We start from the raw sequence: 20,183 nt of genomic DNA on the forward strand, positions 1-20,183 counted from the left end.
TGCATGCATAATAATAATAAAAGATGACTGGGAGGCTCATACGTGAATCTGGGCTGAACCCAATCTGCAAATAAATACTCAAGACACTTCTAGTCACGACCATCTGTGAGACAAACATCTGACCTGACCTGACCTGATCTTCTCTCTGATAACACCTGCTGAACATCGTAAGTACTTGTAGCTTGAACCTTTTGTGTCTCTTTTATGTGATTGAACACTTAGTAGTGATAAACTCTGAAAGCAGTGGCAACTGAAGGTACTGCATTTTACACTAAGTTTCACAGATTGGTATGAGCAGGATTTTGTGTGTCTAGTGAAAGAGTTTATTTTGTGTTTTGTCTTGCAGTGGGTCTTGGTGGTAAAGTGCTTCTGTTTCCAACCGAGACGGATTCAAGCTTTGTTAAACTCACTCCTGAAAAGCCACTGAGTCTCTCAGCGTTTACTCTCTGCATGCGTGTGGCGACGGAGCTCCAGGGTGCGAGGGAGATCATTCTCTTCGCCTACCGCACACCCAACAACGACGAGCTCAACATGTGGAGGGAGAAAGATGGCCGATTGTCCTTCTACCTCAGCGGTGATGGAGCGCTTTTCCGCTTGCCTCCTCTCTCCATCTTCCAGACTCACCTGTGCATCACCTGGGACTCTGCGACTGGGCTTGCTGCTTTTTGGGTGGATGGTCGGCGCAGTGTGCACCAGCTCTATAGGAAAGGTCACTTGGTTCGTCCTGGCGGCACCGTTCTGCTCGGCCAGGACCCTGATTCAGATGTGGGTGCCTTTGATGCAAAGCAGAGCTTTGTAGGTGAAATTACAGATGTGCACATGTGGGATCATGTTCTCCTAAGCAGTCAGATTAAGGCGTTGCATTTAAACCAGGAATGGTATGCGTCGAAGGGAAACGTGTTTGACTGGAACACCATCAACTATGAGACCAGAGGAAATGTTATAGTGGTTGAAAATAAGTGATACAGATCTGATTCCTCCACACAGTTGTGTCAGTCTTTATGATCTGTTTTAATGAGTTACTAAGCTGTAAAGGCTAACAAATAATTTCTCAGCATCAACATCAACAACTACAGTGTCTGTGCATCATTTGGAAGCTGAATGTTGAAAAAGGGGTTTTAGTGGTCTGTGTTCAATTTGCATTTTACAGTACCAGTCAAAAGTTTGGACACTATTTTTAATGTTTTTGAAAGAAGTCTCTTACGCTCATCAAGGCTGCATTTATTTGATAAAAAAAAAACAGAAAAAAAAACTAATGGTATTATCTTACTACTTTAAAATATAATTTATTCCTGTGATCAAAGCTGAATTTTCAGCATCATTACTCCAGTCTTCAGTGTCACATGATCCTTCAGAAATCATTCTAACAGGAGAAAATTAATAAAAAGAGATTTATTTATATATATATATATATATATATATATATATATATATACATTACTGGTCAAAAGTTTTAGATCGGTAAGATTTTAATGTTTTTAAAAGAAGTCTCTTCTGCTCACCAAGGCTGCATTTATTTGATAAAAAACAATAAATAAAAAAACAGTAATATTGTGAAATATTATGACAATTTTAAATTACTGTTTTCTATTTTAATATATTTTAAAATGTAATTTATTCCTCAGATGAAAGCTGAATTTTCAGCATCATTACTCCAGTCTTCAGTGTCACATGTTTTTTTGTCAAAATTCTTTGAATAGATCAGCATTTATTTAAAATAGAATATTTTCTAACATTATAAATGTCTTTACTGTAACTTTTGATCAATTTAACTCATCCTTGATGAATAAAAGTATTCATTTATTTTATTTATTTCTCCCCAAAATAAAATTTAAATTCTTACTGACCCCAAACTTTTGAAGGGTAGTGTTTAATGTAAGCTTTACATTTCAGATAAATGCTGTTCTTTTGAATTTTCTATTCATCTTAGCATCATGAAATAAAAATGTAAAAAACTGTTTTCATCATTGATAATAATCATAAATGTTTCTTGATCATCAAATCATCATATTAGAATGATTTCTGCAGGATCATGTGACACTGAAGACTGGAGTAATGATGCTGAAAATTCAGCTTTGATCACAGGAATAAATTACACTTAACTATAAATTCACATAGAAAACAGCTGTTTTAAATTGTAATATTTCACAATATGACTTTTTTTTTATCAAATAAATGCAGCCTTTGTGAGCAGAAGAGACTTCTTTTAAAAACATTAAAAATCTTACCGATCTAAAACTTTTGACCGGTAGTGTATAGAATTACGACTTATTTTCCCGTAATAATGACTTGGTTTCTCATTATGATGACTTATTGTAATAATAACTTCTAGTAATAATAAGAAACTTTCTCGTATAATGAATGTGGCGATTAGAAACGTGTTTGACTGGAACACCATCAAATATGAGACCAGTGGAAATGTGCTAGTCGTGCAAGATAACTGAGTAGTAACAGCATATTCACAGTGTTCAAAGCTTTTAATGTTAAACAATTTGTTTTTTTCCGGAAAAATATTTTTAATTTGAGAAAAAAAGTGAATTTTTACTGAAGTACACCTACACACGACCTCTAAAGGATTCAGTTATGTTGATAATTTGATTAATATTTTGTCCTGGAAACAAAAGAAAGACCATGAACAAAACGCTGTTACATGATTATCTTTTTGATCCTCGGATATTATTATATTATATATTATATTATTATAAGTACACTACAGCTTTTTCAGAACAACAGCACAGACCTAATAAAGGAACATATCGCCCATTTGAGAAGAGCTTCATTGGTAAATATCTCAGATTGCAGGTGTTTTTGGCTCTAAATTACTTAATTTCAGTCTATTGACTGTTTTCTTGCAAAAAGGTACCATTAATTATTTTATTTTTCTTTCGGTAATGTGTTTGACAACATGATATATTCACTCATCTCTCATAAACACCTGCACTGGATTATCTAGTTTATGTCCTTTACTCGACTCTCCAACCTCAGAAAACCTTCACTTCTACTGCTGTATATGATCGTTCAGATAATTCATAAGGGAAATTCATCTGATCCACTGCTGCTGTCTGGTGTTCACATGCAGGCGGTGCATCGTGAGAAACACAGACTCATGGCTTGAGGAATGGAAGTCTGCATTCATATAAAGTTCCAACATCACATTATTAAACCACAAACCTATGCAAACAAAACTATATGAAAACAATCAAATAAATTCCAAAAACCTTCACGAAATATTCTGATATTTGATCTATATACTATATATTGAAAAGGAAAAGACTTAAGTAAAAAAAAAAAAAAAAAAAAATCATGCATTTTGCTTTCTCAAATCGCATTAAAGAGAGTATTGTTGTATTGTGGAAAAGGTTTTGTATTGTCTTTAGAAATTTTGAATATGACCGTATTGGCACATAAGTGTATAATCCTTATTTTCACATGATCGGGCACATGTCCTCTCTCTGTGTAGATGTATGGTGACAGGGGGGCGCTCGAGCAGTTATCAAAGGGCCAAACGTCCGCTCTGCCCATGGTACCGTGACACGGGGACCCATACTGATCTCTGGGAAATGGAGGCTGCTTGAAGGATGCTTTCGGATGTCGGTTGGAAAGATGTTCCTCATCTGCATTTGCCAAACTTGGAGATTGCTCATTCGCTTCAGCCGTGCTGATAGAGAGAAAAAGAGAGCTGATCTTAACGATTTAAGTGGCATTTCTGCACGGATTGTTCTGAAAATCTGTCACAATGTATTGCTTGGATTGCAAAGAGGCTGTTATTGAAGGATGGGACTGACCAAATGGAAGATATTAAAGCATGTTCACTCGTCCCACATCTTTACAGATTTAGATTAGTGGTTCTCAGCTGGTTTTGCTTAATGGCCTAGATTTTACATTGGATATCAAGTGGTGTCCCAACACAATATCAACCAACCAAAAAAAAAAGAAAAAAAAAAAGTGCATAGACCCAATAATATGCAATAAGCCTGGTTGCGTTTTATGAATTGTATTTTGCATTGTTTTCCTCTTCTGTTCACAGCCCATCAGACCAGACTCATATTTTTAGGTTGCGACCCACCAGTTGAGAAACAGATCTATGTACATGATTTCTTATGAATACATTAGCTAAAACAGCCTGTTTAATTCAGAAAGAGGTAGAACAAGTCATTTAAAACTAAATTACAATTGTTATGTCACAAAAAACCTTGATGGACCTTAACTAACTTAAAAAATGCTATAAAAGTGTAAGTTATGGTCCCTTTATAGCAAGTTAAAGACAATTTACTGAAGGAGAAGCATCTCAGCTAATTTACCTTGGACTGCTCCCATGTCTTCCTCTCAGTTCTGGTGTCTTCATTTTAATTCCCGTCATCTCGTGATCCAGTAGAGTCGGTTCTGTCGATTCCGTTTCTTTCAGGAAATAAGTATTTTTGAAATGGAAAATGAATGCACTCAGATCATTTATATATTAAACAATAACATGGTTTTACCTTTATAATAATACAGGCAGAAATTAGAGAGGACAAACCATCATCTTTTCCATAATTTCAGTCCACTGCTATCCTATAGAAAGAGATATTTATGATCACACACAAATTTCTGATAAATATAATCTTGATGTATTTAAAATGCAGTTACACTTCTAAGATGACCGTGTTTTTAATTTCTGAATCTGTATTTTAAATGTTTTTGTGGGCCTTATAGTAAAAAATGTGTTGGTGGAATAACAAGAAAAAAAAAGGGAAATGACATCACAAAGACCCCTGCAGACTGTCAAGGTAAAAAAAAAAAAAAAAAAAAAATTCAGATCATTTGATCTTTTAATGCTTTAAAAATAAATTATGTTTTTTATTTTAGTATTACTTTTTATATATATCTTTAGTCTTAGTTAAGTTAATTTTAACTTATTTCTTGTTTTTTTGAGTTTCAAGTTTTTCATCTGATATTTAATTGTATTTTATTTCAGCTTTATTTTAAATTCCTCAAATCTATCAACCAAAAGTTTTAGTTTACAATAACAACACTGGCTACAGTATTTTTTGTTAAATATATGAAAACAAACTTACATTTACACTCAAATGTATTCAAGGTGCAAGAAAGATATATCAGGGTCAATATATCAAAGATTTTGTTGAAAAATTGTATACTTTTTTTTTTCATACTGTACGAAATCAATGTGTATACAAATATTTATGTAACAAACTTGGTATTTAAAGCTAACATTTTTGTGGTCAAAATTTACAATATTTATATAATGAACAAGTGCATCATGAATCCATTTTCCAAACCGGGTTTTTGTCTTATCCCGAATCACTACGGTACACCTATATTAAGTGTTTATATTCGGACTATTTTATATTGGTTCGGGTCATACCACAGCGGAGTAGCCCAGTACCTGCGCGACTAGTCAGACATTAACAGAGAGAAGTAGGTCCGGCAACAATGTTCTTCCGCAATACGCGTGCATGCAGTTTTGTTTATTAACAGGCTAGAGCGCCAAAAGCTACTGACAGCAGCTTTAAAGTAAAACCTAAAACATGTTTTAAGATATTTGTTAAGTATTTCTCCGAGATCTTACACCAATGGTCAGTATTGTGCAATAAACCCTCTTGTACAGCCATCCTCTGATCACCACAGGGCAGTTGGGGTCTCTTTTTGCCGCTTGACATCTCTTTCCAAACGTCTGCACTTTGTCGTGACACTGCACATATATAATCACACAAACTGTGTCATTGGGTTTGAAACATTCTACCTGTGTTTCTTTGTGGTAAAAATGTGATTCACCTTGTCTCTGATTGGCAGAAAGGAGACTGTGGCGCTGCTGGAGGCCTGACTGACTCGGTCCTGATCCTCCATCCTAGACACAATAGAGATGGACACCGAATGAATCATCAATAAACGTCAAGCTGTTCAGGTTAGTCAACTTTGCTGTTAAACCACAATTTTGGATTTAAATGTCACATAGGCCTGGTTCCTGGTTATGGTTTTTCGAATATGTATATGGTACGGCTCTCCCAAAAGAGAGAATCGACTCTGAACTGCAAACGAGTCGTCTGTAGACCTGCATTACGGTTCTACGTCACTAGATAATACATTTACATAATGCCCGTCTAGGCTGTATGTTGTCCGCCCACAAACAACTTGACCCATCCTTCATCGCAGGATTTGAGTTCAACGTGGGATTCACAAAACGCTTGCTCTTGAAAGATGGGTTAGTACTTTATTTGGATCAACTTATTCCTCAGAATCACAACCTGTAAGTTTGAGTAATTATTGATGTATACATTTCGAAATACGTAGTTTTGTGTTTTACATTGTGTAAGTTTCCGGCTAGCTCGCGTTATTACTGTCTTACTGAAATACTTATGCTAAGCAGCTGTGGGCCACTATTACCCAAAACTGTCTATTAATTGCAGATTGTCTGTCATTCTTAATACTTTGAGGAAAGATAAAGGATGGAGCAAGATTTGTTTTACAAACTTTAACGTTAAATTAGAAATATACACATCGGTTTGTTGATGAACATACACTTGTTAATGCTGCTGGTGAGGAATGACCGCTGCAACATCTCATAATGTACCTCAAACTGAGGGGGGGGGGGGGGGACAGAAAAAACACAGGACAGAACGTTTTAGTACATTGTGTTTCAAAGTGTTATCATGTTAGGCCTGAAAAGAGAAGTAAGGTTAGATGTTAAATAAGGTTAGATGTTAGAAACATGGTTAGTTTAATATACAGTTTAAAATTTCTACGACAGTTGCTACACTCCAAAAAATGCTGGGTTGTTTTAACCCAATTTTGGGTCAAATATGGACTAACCCAAACGGTGGGTTAAAAATGCTATTTAAAAATGTAACCCAATGGCTGGGTTTGTCCATTTTTAAATTGCATTTTTAACCCAACGTTGGGTTAGTCCATATTTGACCCAAAATTGGGTTAAAACAACCCAGAATTTGTTAGAGTGTATAAGTGGTTGCAGGGTTGTTCTGTGTGGTTGTGAGTGTGTTGCTATATGCGGTTGCTGGGTTGTTCTGAGTGGTTGTGAGTGTGTTGCTATAAGCGGTTGCTGGGGTGTTTTGAGTGGTTGCAAGTTTGTTGCTATAAGCGGTTGCTGGGTTGTTCTGAGTGGTTGTGAGTGTTGCTATAAGTGGTTGCTGGGGTGTTCAGAGTGGTTGTGAGTGTGTTGCTATAAGCGGTTGCTGGGTTGTTCTGAGTGGTTGTGAGTGTGTAGCTATAAGCGGTTGTTGGGTTGTTCGGAGTGGTTGTGAGTGTGTTGCTATATGTGGTTGCTGGGTTGTTTGGAGTGGTTGTGAGTAGGGCTGGGTACCGAGTTTCGATACTTTTTAGGTACCGATCGAATTGCCTCGATACTATCGAGTATCGAAAAATGACATGTTGTTCGGTACCAGATTTCTATACCTAAGGGGTTAACTCGTCAACTCAGTGCTCAAACAAATACACATGAAATGCACATTGATGAGCTCTCCGCGCACATACTCATACTTGTTCTGAGTGGTTGTGAGTGTGTCGCTATAAGTGGTTGCTGGGTTGTTCTATGTGGTTGTGAGTGTCGCTATAAGCGGTTGCTGGGGTGTTCTGAGTGGTTGTGAGTGTGTTGCTATATGTGGTTGCTGGGGTTCTCTTACGAGAGATTCTCTCGTACTGCGTAGAATACGCTAGGGGAAAATCCTTTTCCACGAGAATACTGAAGCCAAAAAATTATCCTTAATTTTGTATTAATGTAAAACGCGTTGCGGCAGCATACAGACATAGGCGAGGCAGCTCGCGCGCCTATTGGCTGGTCTGCTGGCAACTGCTTAAGCCTATCGAGCGAGACCTAGAGTGACGTCAGACGTCAGCTTCGCGCCCTCTGCGTCACGTCCCGCCGAAACGGGCGTGGCTTAGGTCTATAAATACCGCTCGCAGGCTTTATATCTCTGATTTTTCATCCTTCAGCGAAGCAACTCACATCGCTGGATCCGAGAAGAAGCCGCGCTGTTGAAGAAGCACTTCAGCGGGACGAGTCGAGAAGCTGCTGGCCGCGTCGCCTTCATCGCCTTCCTGCTGCGCTATCCGGCGTTGTATCCTTTCTCTTCTACTGTGCCTTGTGTGTGCTCGCCGCCGCGACACACACTCTCATTGCACTAAAAGAGCCGGGCGTCTTTTTCAAGACGCCCCTTCCTGAGGATCACGCAGTTCTCGCGCTCGCTGACGGCGACTGCCCTCACTGCGAGCTAGGTACTGCCTATGGTGACTCTGAGGACTCACCTGGCATCCTTCTCCGAGACTGCTCCTCCGCCCTTCCAAGCCGCAAAGCTCACCGGTTCGCCCGCTTGCCTTGCCTGCTTGGGGGACGATACCCGCTCTCCCTCTGTTCGAGCTGCGCAACCGCGCCGTTCACAGGGGATGTCTGGAGCGGACCGTCACAGGGCTGGCTTTCTCTCTCCCTCTGTTCGAGCCGCGCAAACTGCGCTGCTCACAAGGGAGGCTGGAAGCGGATGGTCGGGGTTAGTTTTTCTTTACGTTACAAGAAAGCTACCCTACCCCTGCGCCCCATTCACGCGTCACTCACCGGCGAAAGGAGAAAAGTGTTTACAGTCCCGTCGAGACCGGACTGACCTCATTTCTCACACATGTCTCAGTTCCCTGATCAGGCGAATGGAAATGTCTATACTGCAGCAAACGTGCCTGTTTTTTAATACACGCACGCCTGCAAGCAAACGCCGAAGAAAACATGTTGACGCTCTTTATATGCTCGTGCATCTGAAAGCCTTTGTGTTTCCCCCCTGTGGCTCAGTGGCGGAATCCTAGGTTTTTTCACACGGGAGACCGGTGTTCGGATCCCGGTCTAACGGCAGATAAATTATGCCGCCAATGCTTCGTTCTGTCAGTTCCCTGGAAGGCGACTGCAGACGTGCATTTTGCAGCCGACGAGCGCGTTGTACAACCCGCTCGCCTGCACCCAGACACCGTTTCTATGGTTCCCGTGCGTCACTGGCGAAAGGAGAAAAGAGTGTTTTAGTCCCGCTGCGGCCGGGCCGATCTCAATTTCTCACACATTTCTCATTCCCCTCTGAAATTCAGGCGACTGGAAATGTCTTTATTGCAGTGAGCGAGCCTGTTGTTACACGCACGCCTGCAAACAAACGCCAGCATGTTGACGCTCTCTGATAATACTCGCGCTGACTGAAATCCCATGTGTCTTCCCCTGTGGGCCAGTGGCAGATTCACAGATTTCCGCACGAGAGACCCGTGTTCGATCCCGGGTCTACCGGCAAATAAAATTATGCCGTCAATGCTCGCTCTGTCAGTTCCCTGAAGAGGCGACTGCAGATGTGTATTTTGCAGCCAACGAGTGCGTTGTACAACCCCCTCGCCTGCACCCAAACCTTGCCGCTCGTCCAGTTCCAAGAAATGTGACTGGTCCAGCGTATTTAGCAGCCAACAAGCCGGTTCCATTGCCCGCTTGCCTGCACAAAAAAGCCATTTTACGGCCACGGCCGACGGTGTTTTCATGTGTAGAAAAAATGCCCACTACTCAGTGCCCATTCCTACACACAAGCACAGCCCTTCACACAGGGCTCGCGCACATAAAATCGACTCAGATCGATTGCGCTTTAAACGTAGCAAACGTGCCCACTACCCAGTGCCCACAAACGCTACTTCCCACATGTCTCACGGTCTCTGTAAATACAGGACCAGTATGCATACGCTCTGCTCACGCGAGCAATGCTGTAAAAGTGGTGTATGTGCCCGCTGCTCTGCGCCCACACCCACACACAGACATGAAACTAGCCCAGCCCTCCCCCTCTCAGTTAGACACTGCAGAGGAGTCGAGCGCGGGCATTCTGCCCGCTGTTATCAGCGCGCCCCCTGCCTCAGATGTCATGAGCGCGACGCTTATGTCACAGCACACAAAAGCCGCTGTATCGCGAGCCGATCAGAGCGTGCTTCGCATCCAGCCCCTAGCTACTCGCGCACTTGCGTGGGAAAAGCTTCCCGGGGTTTCGAGATGGGTGCTGAACATCATAAAAGAAGGCTATTCGCTGCAGTTTCGCCGGCGCCCTCGCCGCTTCATGGCGCGCTTCGAGACCTCGGTAGAATCGAAAGTAGCTCATCTACTTCGAGCCGAGATTCTGAAACTGTTGAGCAAAGGGGCTATAGAACCCCTATCTCAATCTCAAAGCGAAGGGGGGCTTTACAGCAGATACTTCCTGGTGCCCAAGAAAGACGGGGGTCTCAGACCCATACTAGATCTGCGGCAGCTGAACAGAGCGCTTCTGAAGCGCCAGTTCAGGATGCTCACGACCAGAAAAATCCTCGCGCACGTCCGCCGAGGGGACTGGTTTGTGTCAATAGATCTAAAGGACGCGTATTTTCAAATACAGATAGCGTCACGTCACAGGCAATTTTTGAGATTCGCCTTTGAGGGCCAGGCATATCAGTACACAGTCCTGCCTTTCGGCTTGTCCCTGGCACCCCGTACATTTACGAAGTGCATGGACGCAGCGCTCGCACCCCTCAGACTACGGGGTATACGAGTGCTGAACTATCTGGACGACTGGCTGATTCTAGCCCAATCTCACTCGGAGCTCGTAGAGCACAGGACCATTTTACTCGATCACCTCGAGAATCTCGGTCTCGCAGTGAACTGGGAAAAGAGCTCGCTATTCCCCAGTCAGATTATATATTTTCTGGGAATAGAGCTGAACTCGCTGCTAATGACAGCACGCCTGTCATCTCAGCGCACACTGGACATTCGGCGCGCAGCCGGCTCGTTCCGTTGCGGCGCGATAGTCCCTCTCAAAACATTTCAAAGGATGCTAGGTCTGATGGCCTCAGCATCTTCAGTTCTCCAGTTCTCCAGTTGCGCCCACTGCAGTTCTGGCTCAGAAAGAGAGTACCACGCACAGCGTGGGCCTCCGGTCGGCTTCGCTTCAAGGTCAATCAAGCGTGCATTGCAGCTTTGAAACCTTGGGAGGCAAAAGACTGGTACCAATCACGCCAGGGCGGCCTCAGGTCCCTGACTCTGTACAGGCTAACCAAGCGCCTCCTGATATGGGCCCGCAGCAACCTGCTCTCGCTGAGAGCAGCGCACGTGCCAGGGCTCCTAAATATAGGACCAGACAGACTGTCCAGGAACCAGGTTCCGACAGGGGAATGGTCTTTGCACCCACAGACAGTCCAGCTGCTGTGGAAGAAATTCGGCAGAGCGGAAGTAGACCTGTTCGCGTCTCAAGAAAACGCTCACTGTCCAGAATTTTTCTCGAAGAGCAAGGACGCGCTGACCCACGAGTGGCCTCGCCGTCCTCTCTACGCTTTTCCCCCCGTCTCCCTCCTGACTCAGGTGGTAGAACGGGTCAGAGAAGAAGGATGCTCAGTGCTGCTTGTAGCCCCACTTTGGATGAGCCAACCTTGGTTCCCAATTGTGATGCAGTTAGCGAGCACCGCCCCGTGGCCAGTGCCTCTGAGGAGGGATCTCCTCTCTCAAGCCAACGGCTCGATCTGGCATCCTCACCCAAGAGCTGTGGTCCCTCCATGTGTGGGCCATCAACGGGTACCCGCTGACCTCCCACAGGGAGTGTTAAACACTATCACACAGGCCAGAGCTCCGTCTACGCGACGTCTCTATGCCTCAAAATGGTCAGTGTCCTCTAGCTGGTGCACAGCTCGTGGTGTGTCACCCCTGCATTGCGGTGTGACGGAGGTTCTCTCCTTCCTACAGGAGCTGTTGGATAAGGGCAGGTCCCCTTCCACGCTCAAAGTCTATGTAGCGGCCATAGCAGTGTTCTCTTCGACCACGCTTGGCCAGTCTATTGGAAGGAACGATTTAGTCATTCGCTTCCTTAGAGGAGCTAAGAGACTGAATCCTCCCAGACCTCCCACAGTCCCTATATGGGACCTTTCTACGGTACTGGAAGCCATGAAAGGTCATCCATTCGAGCCCTTGCAGAAGATTGATCTTAAACACCTGTCTTTCAAGACGGCGTTTCTTCTGGCTCTCGCTTCAGTGAAGCGCATAGGGGACTTACACGCGCTCTCAGTAAGCGCGACGTGCATGGAATTTGGGCCGAATGGCTCTAGAGTTATACTCAAACCTAAGCACGGTTATGTTCCTAAATCCCTCAATACACCGTTCAGAGCACAGGTCATCTCCCTGTCTGCTCTGCCGGTCACTGAAGGAAATATGGACGAAAGCTCCCTTTGCCCAGTCAGGGCGTTAAGAGCTTATGTGTCTTGCTCGTCTGTTTTCTGACAGACGGAGCAGCTCTTTGTTTCATTCAGCGGGCGTTCTAAGGGACTAGCCGCTTCGAAACAGACCCTATCCAGATGGGTAGTGGACGCAATAGCGCTAGCTTACACAACCAAGGGCATGCAGTGCCCGCTGGGTGTCAAAGCGCACTCCACGAGAAGCATGGCTTCATCGTGGGCCTGGTCAAGTGGGATTGCCTTGCAAGATATTTGTATGGCGGCAGGCTGGGCCTCTCCGTCTACATTTATAAGGTTTTTACAACCTAGAGGTTCCCGCACTACAGGCCAGACTACTGTCGGTCTAGTATGGCCAAATCTCATAAACTGACGCTGTCAGTTATGCAGCTATTTGAGTATTGCAGTCCTTGCTCTATGCTGCCATAAAGGAAGATAGTGGCTAAACCCCTCCTCTTCCAGGATTCCCTGTGAGTCCCCTGGGTGATTGTGTACTGTATGAACTCCGGGCTGTCGCCCTTGAGTCTATAGTATCAGATCCCAGCACGCACGGCGTTTTACAGTAGGTTCCCCTAGCGTATTCTACGCAGTACGAGAGAATCTCTCGTAAGAGAACGTACTCGGTTACTAACGTAACCTCGGTTCTCTCTAGAGAGAGGAACGAGTACTGCGTATCCTGCCGTGCATGCACGCGCTCTGGTTGCTTCGACTATGAAAAACCAGAGATATAAAGCCTGCGAGCGGTATTTATAGACCTAAGCCACGCCCGTTTCGGCGGGACGTGACGCAGAGGGCGCGAAGCGCCCTCATTGGGTCTGACGTCACTCTAGGTCTCGCTCGATAGGCTTAAGCAGTTGCCAGCAGACCAGCCAATAGGCGCGCGAGCTGCCTCGCCTATGTCTGTATGCTGCCGCAACGCGTTTTACATTAATACAAAATTAAGGATAATTTTTTGGCTTCAGTATTCTCGTGGAAAAGGATTTTCCCCTAGCGTATTCTACGCAGTACTCGTTCCTCTCTCTAGAGAGAACCGAGGTTACGTTAGTAACCGAGTACGTTTTCTGGGTGGTTGTGTGTGTGTCGCTATAAGCGGTTGCTGGGGTTTTCTGGGTGGTTGTGTATGTGTCACTATAAGCGGTTGCTGGGTTGCAGAATCATGCAGCTCTAGTTGTCAGTGTTGCTATGCAGTTTCTGTGGTGTTTTAAGTGGTTGTGAGTGTGTTGCTTTGTAGTTGCTGGCATCATGTACTTTAACAATGAACAAATTTTTACTGTAGCATTTTTCTTTTTAAAATATTTGTACAGCCAAGTAATAATGCAAGAATGTGGATGTGGACGCTGAGTATTCAAGGTGTAGGAGTGTGTGTGAGTGTCTGAGAATGGTTGTATAATGTCTGTTGTGCAGCACACATACAAATAGAGTCTGTGCAAAACAAAGCATGAACTGTTAGAGGCCTCATGAACGAAACAACAGTCGCTTATTGAGCAATACTCACTGCTGGGCTAGACAGGATGATCACAACATTTTAGCTTGTGTGAACTGTAAAGATAGAGTTCTTTAGAAAGTTTTGTGATAAGGATTATTATTGCACATTAGGCATATAATTTCATAACCAGGGGTTGACAAAACATTCTTGAAAAAAATGGCAGTTAGGATGAAATTTTATTCTTTTCTTATTTTCTAACTTAAGAATAAAGATAAAAATAAGTTGTATTACAACATTCATTAAAATGTTTATCTTTTTCTTAACATTGTTCCAAAGAACAATTTACATTCCCGAAAGAGAATGTCCTTAAAAATCATGATATAAAGAAATCTGATATTTGTGTTCAGACGGTGTCAGTAATTACAACACGAGTTGTTCGCTATCGTACAGATATAAGCATCAGCTCGGCAGCAAGAGACCAACAACAGTAGCAGTCTTTATAGAAACAGACAGAGGACAGCAAAATGAAAATTGTAAGGCTAATCAGACAAAATATGCATCAAAGTCATTACTGTACACCTGCATTACGTGTGTCTGCACTCACTCGCACTGAATTCCACATTTGAGTGAATTCAGACAGCCAGAGACACTACTTTTTTGTGTGTCATGTTACAGTCATGTTGTGAATATGATTACGAATTTTTTTTTTTTTTACACTATCAATGTTGAAAACTCCATGTTGTGCTGCTTCATATTTTTGTGGAAACAGTGTTGCATGTATTTCAGGATTCTTTGATGAATAAAAAGTTCAAAATAACAGCATTTATTTGAAAAATACATCTTTTGTAACATTATAAATGTTTTATGGTCACTTAAGATCATTTTAATGTGTCCCTGCTGAATAAAAATTATGCTGACCTAAAACCTTAACCCATAAAACCTTTTTATTTTTTTTTGTTTTTTTTATTGATTATTAATATCATTTATTTAATTTTTGGGGTGTTCAGATTTAAAAAAACTATCACATACGGCAAAAAAAAATCTGATTTCTGTTGCCAAGCCATAAAGATTGCCGTACTATGATAAATAATATTTTCATTAACAGTGTTTAGTACATTGATTAAATAAGAAGAACACAAGCACAACAAAACAACTACAAAGAAACCCAATAGCAAGTGTAGTAGATGAAAGAAAAGAATAAAGTGATATCTTGTACCTGGTCTGTTTTCGGTACCTGACAGCAACTTCCAGCGTCATGGTGTTTCCAGCATCTCTCCCTCTGAGAAACAAACGCTCAACAAAGACCCTGCGGAGGCTTATGAATTAAAATTTATGTGAATATGCTATTTCTGAAATCTGTTTTTCAGCATTTAAATAAACTTCTAGCTTTTCTGCAGTCCTGTGGTGTTATTCTATAGTGCAAATACAAGTGTACAGGCTTCATGTAGTCTCTCATTAAATGAATCCATAACAGTATTCTGCAAATGGAAAACTACATTCAGTAACTGCAAAACTGCATGCATAATAAAAAGATGACTGGGAGGCTCATACGTGAATCTGGGCTGAACCCAATCTGCAAATAAATACTCAAGACACTTCTAGTCACGACCATCTGTGAGACAAACATCTGATCTGACCTGATCTTCTCTCTGAAGACTTCTGCTGAACATCGTAAGTACTTGTAGCTTGAACCTTTTGTGTCTCTTTTATGTGATTGAACACTTAGTAGTGATAAACTTTAATATTTAATATTAAAAACAATGAAACCGTGAAGAATTTGTCTGCTAAAAGGAGTAATGAATTTTCCTTTGCACTTTTTTTCCTTCAGACCTGCAAGATGTTGCTTTTATTTTTCTGTCTGCTTTCTCTGAAAGCAGTGGCAACTGAAGGTACTGCATTTTACACTAAGTTTCACAGATTGGTATGAGCAGGATTTTGTGTGTCTAGTGAAAGAGTTTATTTTGTGTTTTGTCTTGCAGTGGGTCTTGGTGGTAAAGTGCTTCTGTTTCCAACTGAGACGGATTCAAGCTTTGTTACACTCACTCCTGAAAAGCCACTGAGTCTCTCAGCGTTTACTCTCTGCATGCGTGTGGCGACGGAGCTCCAGGGCGAGAGGGAGATCATTCTGTTCGCCTACCGAACACCTGGCTATGATGCGCTCAACGTGTGGAGGGAGAAAGATGGCCGCTTGTCCTTCTACTTCAGCGGCGGCGGAGCGCTTTTCCGCCTGCCTCCTCTCTCCATCTTCCAGACTCACCTGTGCATCACCTGGGACTCTGCGACTGGGCTTGCTGCTTTTTGGGTGGACGGACGGCGCAGTGTGTACCAGCTCTATAGGAAAGGTCACTTGATTCGTCCTGGCGGCACCGTTCTGCTCGGCCAGGACCCTGATTCAGATGTGGGTGCCTTTGAAGCAGACCAGAGCTTTGTAGGTGAAATTTCAGATGTGTGCATGTGGGATCATGTTCTCCCTAGCAGTCAGATTAAGGCGTTGCATTTAAACCAGGAATGGTTTCCGACGAAGGGAAACGTGTTTGACTGGAACACCATCAAATATGAGACCAGAGGAAATGTTATAGTGGCTGAAAATAAGTGATGCAGATCTGATTCCTCCACACAGTTGTGTCAGTCTTTATGATCTGTTTTAATGAGTTACTAAGCTGTAAAGGCTAACAAATAAATTCTCAGCATCAACATCAACAACTACAGTGTCTGTGCATCATTTGGAAGAAAGAGCTGAATGTTGAAAAAGGGGTTTTAGTTGTCTATGTATTAAATTAGAATTTTACATTACCAGTCAAAAGTTTGGACACTATTTTTAATGTTTTTGAAAGAAGTCTCTTACGCTCATCAAGGCTGCATTTATTTGATCAAAAATACAGAAAAAAACCTAATGGTATTATCTTAATTTACTTTAAAATATAATTTATTCCTGTGATCAAAGCTGATTTTCAGCATCATTACTCCAGTCTTCAGTGTCACATGATCCTTCAGAAATCATTCTAAAAGGAGAAAATGAATAAAAAGATGATTTTTTATATATATATATATATATAATATATATATATATATATATATATATATACACATTATTGGTCAAAAGTTTTAGATCGGTAAGATTTTAATGTTTTTAAAAGAAGTCTCTCCTGCTCACCAAGGCTGCATTTATCTGATAAAAAACAATAAATAAAAAAACAGTAATATTGTGAAATATTATGACAATTTAAAATGACTGTTTTCTATTTTAATATATTTTAAAATGTAATTTATTCCTCAGATGAAAGCTGAATTTTCAGTATCAGTCTTCAGTGTCACATGATCTTTCAGAAATCATTTTACTATCAAATTTTATACTCAAAAAACATTCATTATTATTTTCAATGCTGAAAACAGTTGTGTACAGTTTTTTTGTCAAAATTCTTTGAATAGATCAGCATTTATTTAAAATAGAATATTTTCTAACATTATAAATGACTTTACTGTAACTTTTGATCAATTTAACTCATCCTTGATGAATAAAAGTATTGATTTATTTTATTTCTTTCCCCCCAAAATAAAATTAAAATTCTTACTGACCCCAAACTTTTGAAGGGTAGTGTTTAATGTAAGCTTTACATTTCAGATAAATGCTGTTCTTTTGAACTTTCTATTCATCATAGCATCATGAAATAAAAATGTAAAAAACTGTTTTCATCATTGATAATAATCATAAATGTTTCTTGATCATCAAATCATCATCTTAGAATGATTTCTGCAGGATCATGTGACACTGAAGACTGGAGTAATGATGCTGAAAATTCAGCTTTGATCACAGGAATAAATTACACTCAACTATAAATTCACATAGAAAACAGCTGTTTTAAATTGTAATATTTCACAATATTACTTTTTTTTATCAAATAAATGCAGCCTTTGTGAGCAGAAGAGACTTCTTTTAAAAACATTAAAAATCTTAACGATCTAAAACTTTTGACCGGTAGTGTATAGAATTCCGACTTATTTTCCCATAATGATGACTTGGTTTCTCATTATAATTACTTATTTTCTTGTAATAATAACTTCTAATAATAATAAGAAACTTTCTCGTATAATGAATGTGGAGATTAGAAACGTGTTTGACTGGAACATCATCAAATATGAGACCAGTGGAAATGTGCTAGTCGTGCAAGATAACTATGAGTAACAGCATATTCACAGTGTACAAAGCTTTTAATGTTAAACAATATTTTGTTAAACAACAATATAAATGTTAAACAAATTTCTTTCTTTTTTTTTAATTTGGGGAAAAAAAGTGATTTTTTACTGAAGTACTTTTTTCTTGCAAAAAAAGAAGAAATGAAAACTTTTTTTTTCTTTTGGTAATGTGTTTATGACAACATTACATATTAACTCATCTCTCATAAACACCTGCACTGAATTATCTAGTTTATGTCCTTTACTCGACTCTCCAACCTCAGAAAACCTTCACTTCTACTGCTGTATATGATTGTTCAGATAATTCATAATCTGATCCACTGCTGCTGTCTGGTGTTCACATGCAGGCGGTGCATCGTGAGAAACACCGACTCATGGCTTGAGGAATGGAAGTCTGCATTCATATAAAGTTTCAACATCACATTATTAAACCACAAACCTATGCAAACAAAACTATATGAAAACCATCTAATAAATTCAAAAAACCTTCACAGAAATATTCTGATATTTATTCGCAATTTCATGAAATCATGACATTAACAGTTCTTGTGAGATTGAAAAGGAAAAGACTTAAGTAAAAAAAAAAAAATCATGCATTTTGCTTTCTCAAATCGCATTAAAGAGAGTATTGTTGTATTGTGGAAAAGGTTTTGTATTGTCTTTAGAAATTTTGACTATGACCGTATTGGCACATAAGTGTATATTCCTTATTTTCACATGATCGGGCACATGTCCTCTCTCTGTGTAGATGTATGGTGACAGGGGGGCGCTCGAGCAGTTATCAAAGGGCCAAACGTCCGCTCTGCCCATGGTACCGTGACACGGGGACCCATACTGATCTCTGGGAAATGGAGGCTGCTTGAAGGCTGCTTTCGGATGGTGGAAGGAAAGATGTTCCTCATCTGCATTTACCAAACTTGGAGATTCCTCATTCGCTTCAGCCGTGCTGATAGAGAGAAAAAGAGAGCTGATCTTAATGATTTAAGTGGCATTTCTGCACGGATTGTTCTGAAAATCTGTCACAATGTATTGCTTGGATTGCAAAGAGGCTGTTATTGAAGGATGGGACTGACCAAATGGAAGATATTAAAGCATGTTCACTCATCCCACATCTTTACAGATTTAGATTAGTGGTTCTCAACTGGTTTTGCTTAATGGCCTAGATTTTGGTGTCCCAGACACAATACCAACCAACCAAAAAAATGTATAATAATAATTAAAATGAATCGCCATGAAGTGCATAGACCCAATAATATGCAATAAGCCTGTTTGCATTTTATGAATTGTATTTTGCATTGTTTTCCTCTAGCCCATCAGACCAGACTTATTTTTAGGTTGCGACCCACCAGTTGAGAAACAGATCTATGTACATGATTTCTTATGAATACATTAGCAAAAACAGCCTGTTTAATTCAGAAAGAGGTAGAACAAGTCATTTAAAACAAAATTACGACTGTTATGTCACAAGAAACCTTGATGGACCTTAACTAACTTAAAAAATGCTAGAAAAGTCTAAGTTATGGTCCCTTTATAGTAAGTTAAAGACAATTTACTGAAGGAGAAAAAGTCATCAAGACCCTTTAAAGGTCATTCATATAGTTTAATTGTGAAGCATCTCCGATAATTGACCTTGGTCTGCTCCCATGTCTTCCTCTCAGTTCTGGTGTCTTCATTTTAATTCCCGTCATCTCGTGATCCAGTAGAGTCGGTTCTGTCTGCACCCTGGTCAGTTTTGTTGCGGTCTGGCCGTTTCTTTCAGGAAATAAGTATTTTTGAAATGGAAAATTAATGCACTTAGATAATTTATATATTAAACAATAACATGGCTTTACCTTTATAATAATACAGGCAGAAATTAGAGAGGACAAACCATCTTCTTTTCCATCATTTCAGTCCACTGTTATCCTATAGAAAGAGAAATTTATGATTACACACACATCTCTGATAAATATAACCTGATAATATTCAACCTGTATATGCTCCCAATGAGCCAAATAATGAGATAGAACCAAATCTCTTACCACAGCTATGCAGACGACACACAGATCTACTTAGCCCTATCGCCTAACGATTACAGCCCCATTGACTCCCTGTGCCGATGCATCGATGAAGTCAACAGTTGGATGTGTCAAAACTTTCTTCAGTTAAACAAAGACAAAACTGAAGTCATTGCGTTTGGAAACAAAGATGAAGTTCTCAAGGTGAACGCATACCTTCACTCTAGGGGTCAAACAACTAAACATCAAGTCAGGAATCTTGGTGTGACACTAGAGTCAGACCTTAGTTTCAGTATTCATGTCAAAGCAATAACTAAATCAGCATACTATCATCTGAAAAATATTGCAAGAATTAGATGCTTTGTTTCCAG

General features: G+C 40.7%; 2 protein-coding genes and 1 long non-coding RNA gene across 4 annotated transcripts; all 3 read left to right on the plus strand.

Annotated features, from left to right (window-relative positions):
- The first annotated feature begins 92 nt into the window (after positions 1 to 92).
- LOC311284465 (C-reactive protein-like) lies at positions 93 to 16,314 on the plus strand. Of its 2 annotated transcripts, none has more exons than XM_084399514.1 (3): positions 93 to 167; positions 15,450 to 15,510; positions 15,601 to 16,314. In XM_084399514.1, exons 2-3 carry the CDS (start codon positions 15,459 to 15,461, stop codon positions 16,215 to 16,217), a joined length of 669 nt encoding a protein of 222 aa, XP_084255640.1. In that variant the 5' UTR covers positions 93 to 167; positions 15,450 to 15,458; the 3' UTR covers positions 16,218 to 16,314. The 2 variants fall into 2 exon arrangements, with proteins under 2 accessions (XP_084255640.1, XP_084255641.1); XM_084399515.1 differs by lacking the exon at positions 93 to 167 and adding an exon at positions 15,233 to 15,292.
- LOC311284467 (C-reactive protein-like) lies at positions 239 to 1,061 on the plus strand. Its single transcript, XM_084399517.1, has 2 exons — positions 239 to 256; positions 347 to 1,061. Exon 2 carries the CDS (start codon positions 451 to 453, stop codon positions 961 to 963), a length of 513 nt encoding a protein of 170 aa, XP_084255643.1. The 5' UTR covers positions 239 to 256; positions 347 to 450; the 3' UTR covers positions 964 to 1,061.
- Positions 5,688 to 19,571, plus strand: LOC311284498. Its single transcript, XR_014626241.1, has 2 exons — positions 5,688 to 5,902; positions 18,564 to 19,571. It is a non-coding gene; the product is annotated as an uncharacterized lncRNA (long non-coding RNA).
- The last annotated feature ends 612 nt before the right edge of the window (positions 19,572 to 20,183 follow it).

The sequence above is a fragment of the Rutilus rutilus genome, assembly GCF_951802725.1.
Source record: "Rutilus rutilus genome assembly, chromosome: 24".
Taxonomy (NCBI): domain Eukaryota; kingdom Metazoa; phylum Chordata; class Actinopteri; order Cypriniformes; family Leuciscidae; genus Rutilus; species Rutilus rutilus.

Excerpts from the sequence above, each read along its gene's own strand:
- LOC311284467 (XM_084399517.1), top strand. The coding sequence starts at position 451 with ATGCGTGTGGCGACGGAGCTCCAGGGTGCGAGGGAGATCATTCTCTTC.
- LOC311284465 (XM_084399514.1), top strand. The coding sequence starts at position 15,459 with ATGTTGCTTTTATTTTTCTGTCTGCTTTCTCTGAAAGCAGTGGCAACT. Across the intron at positions 15,511-15,600 it reads GAAAGCAGTGGCAACTGAAG|TGGGTCTTGGTGGTAAAGTG; the intron begins GTACTGCATTTT and ends TTTGTCTTGCAG.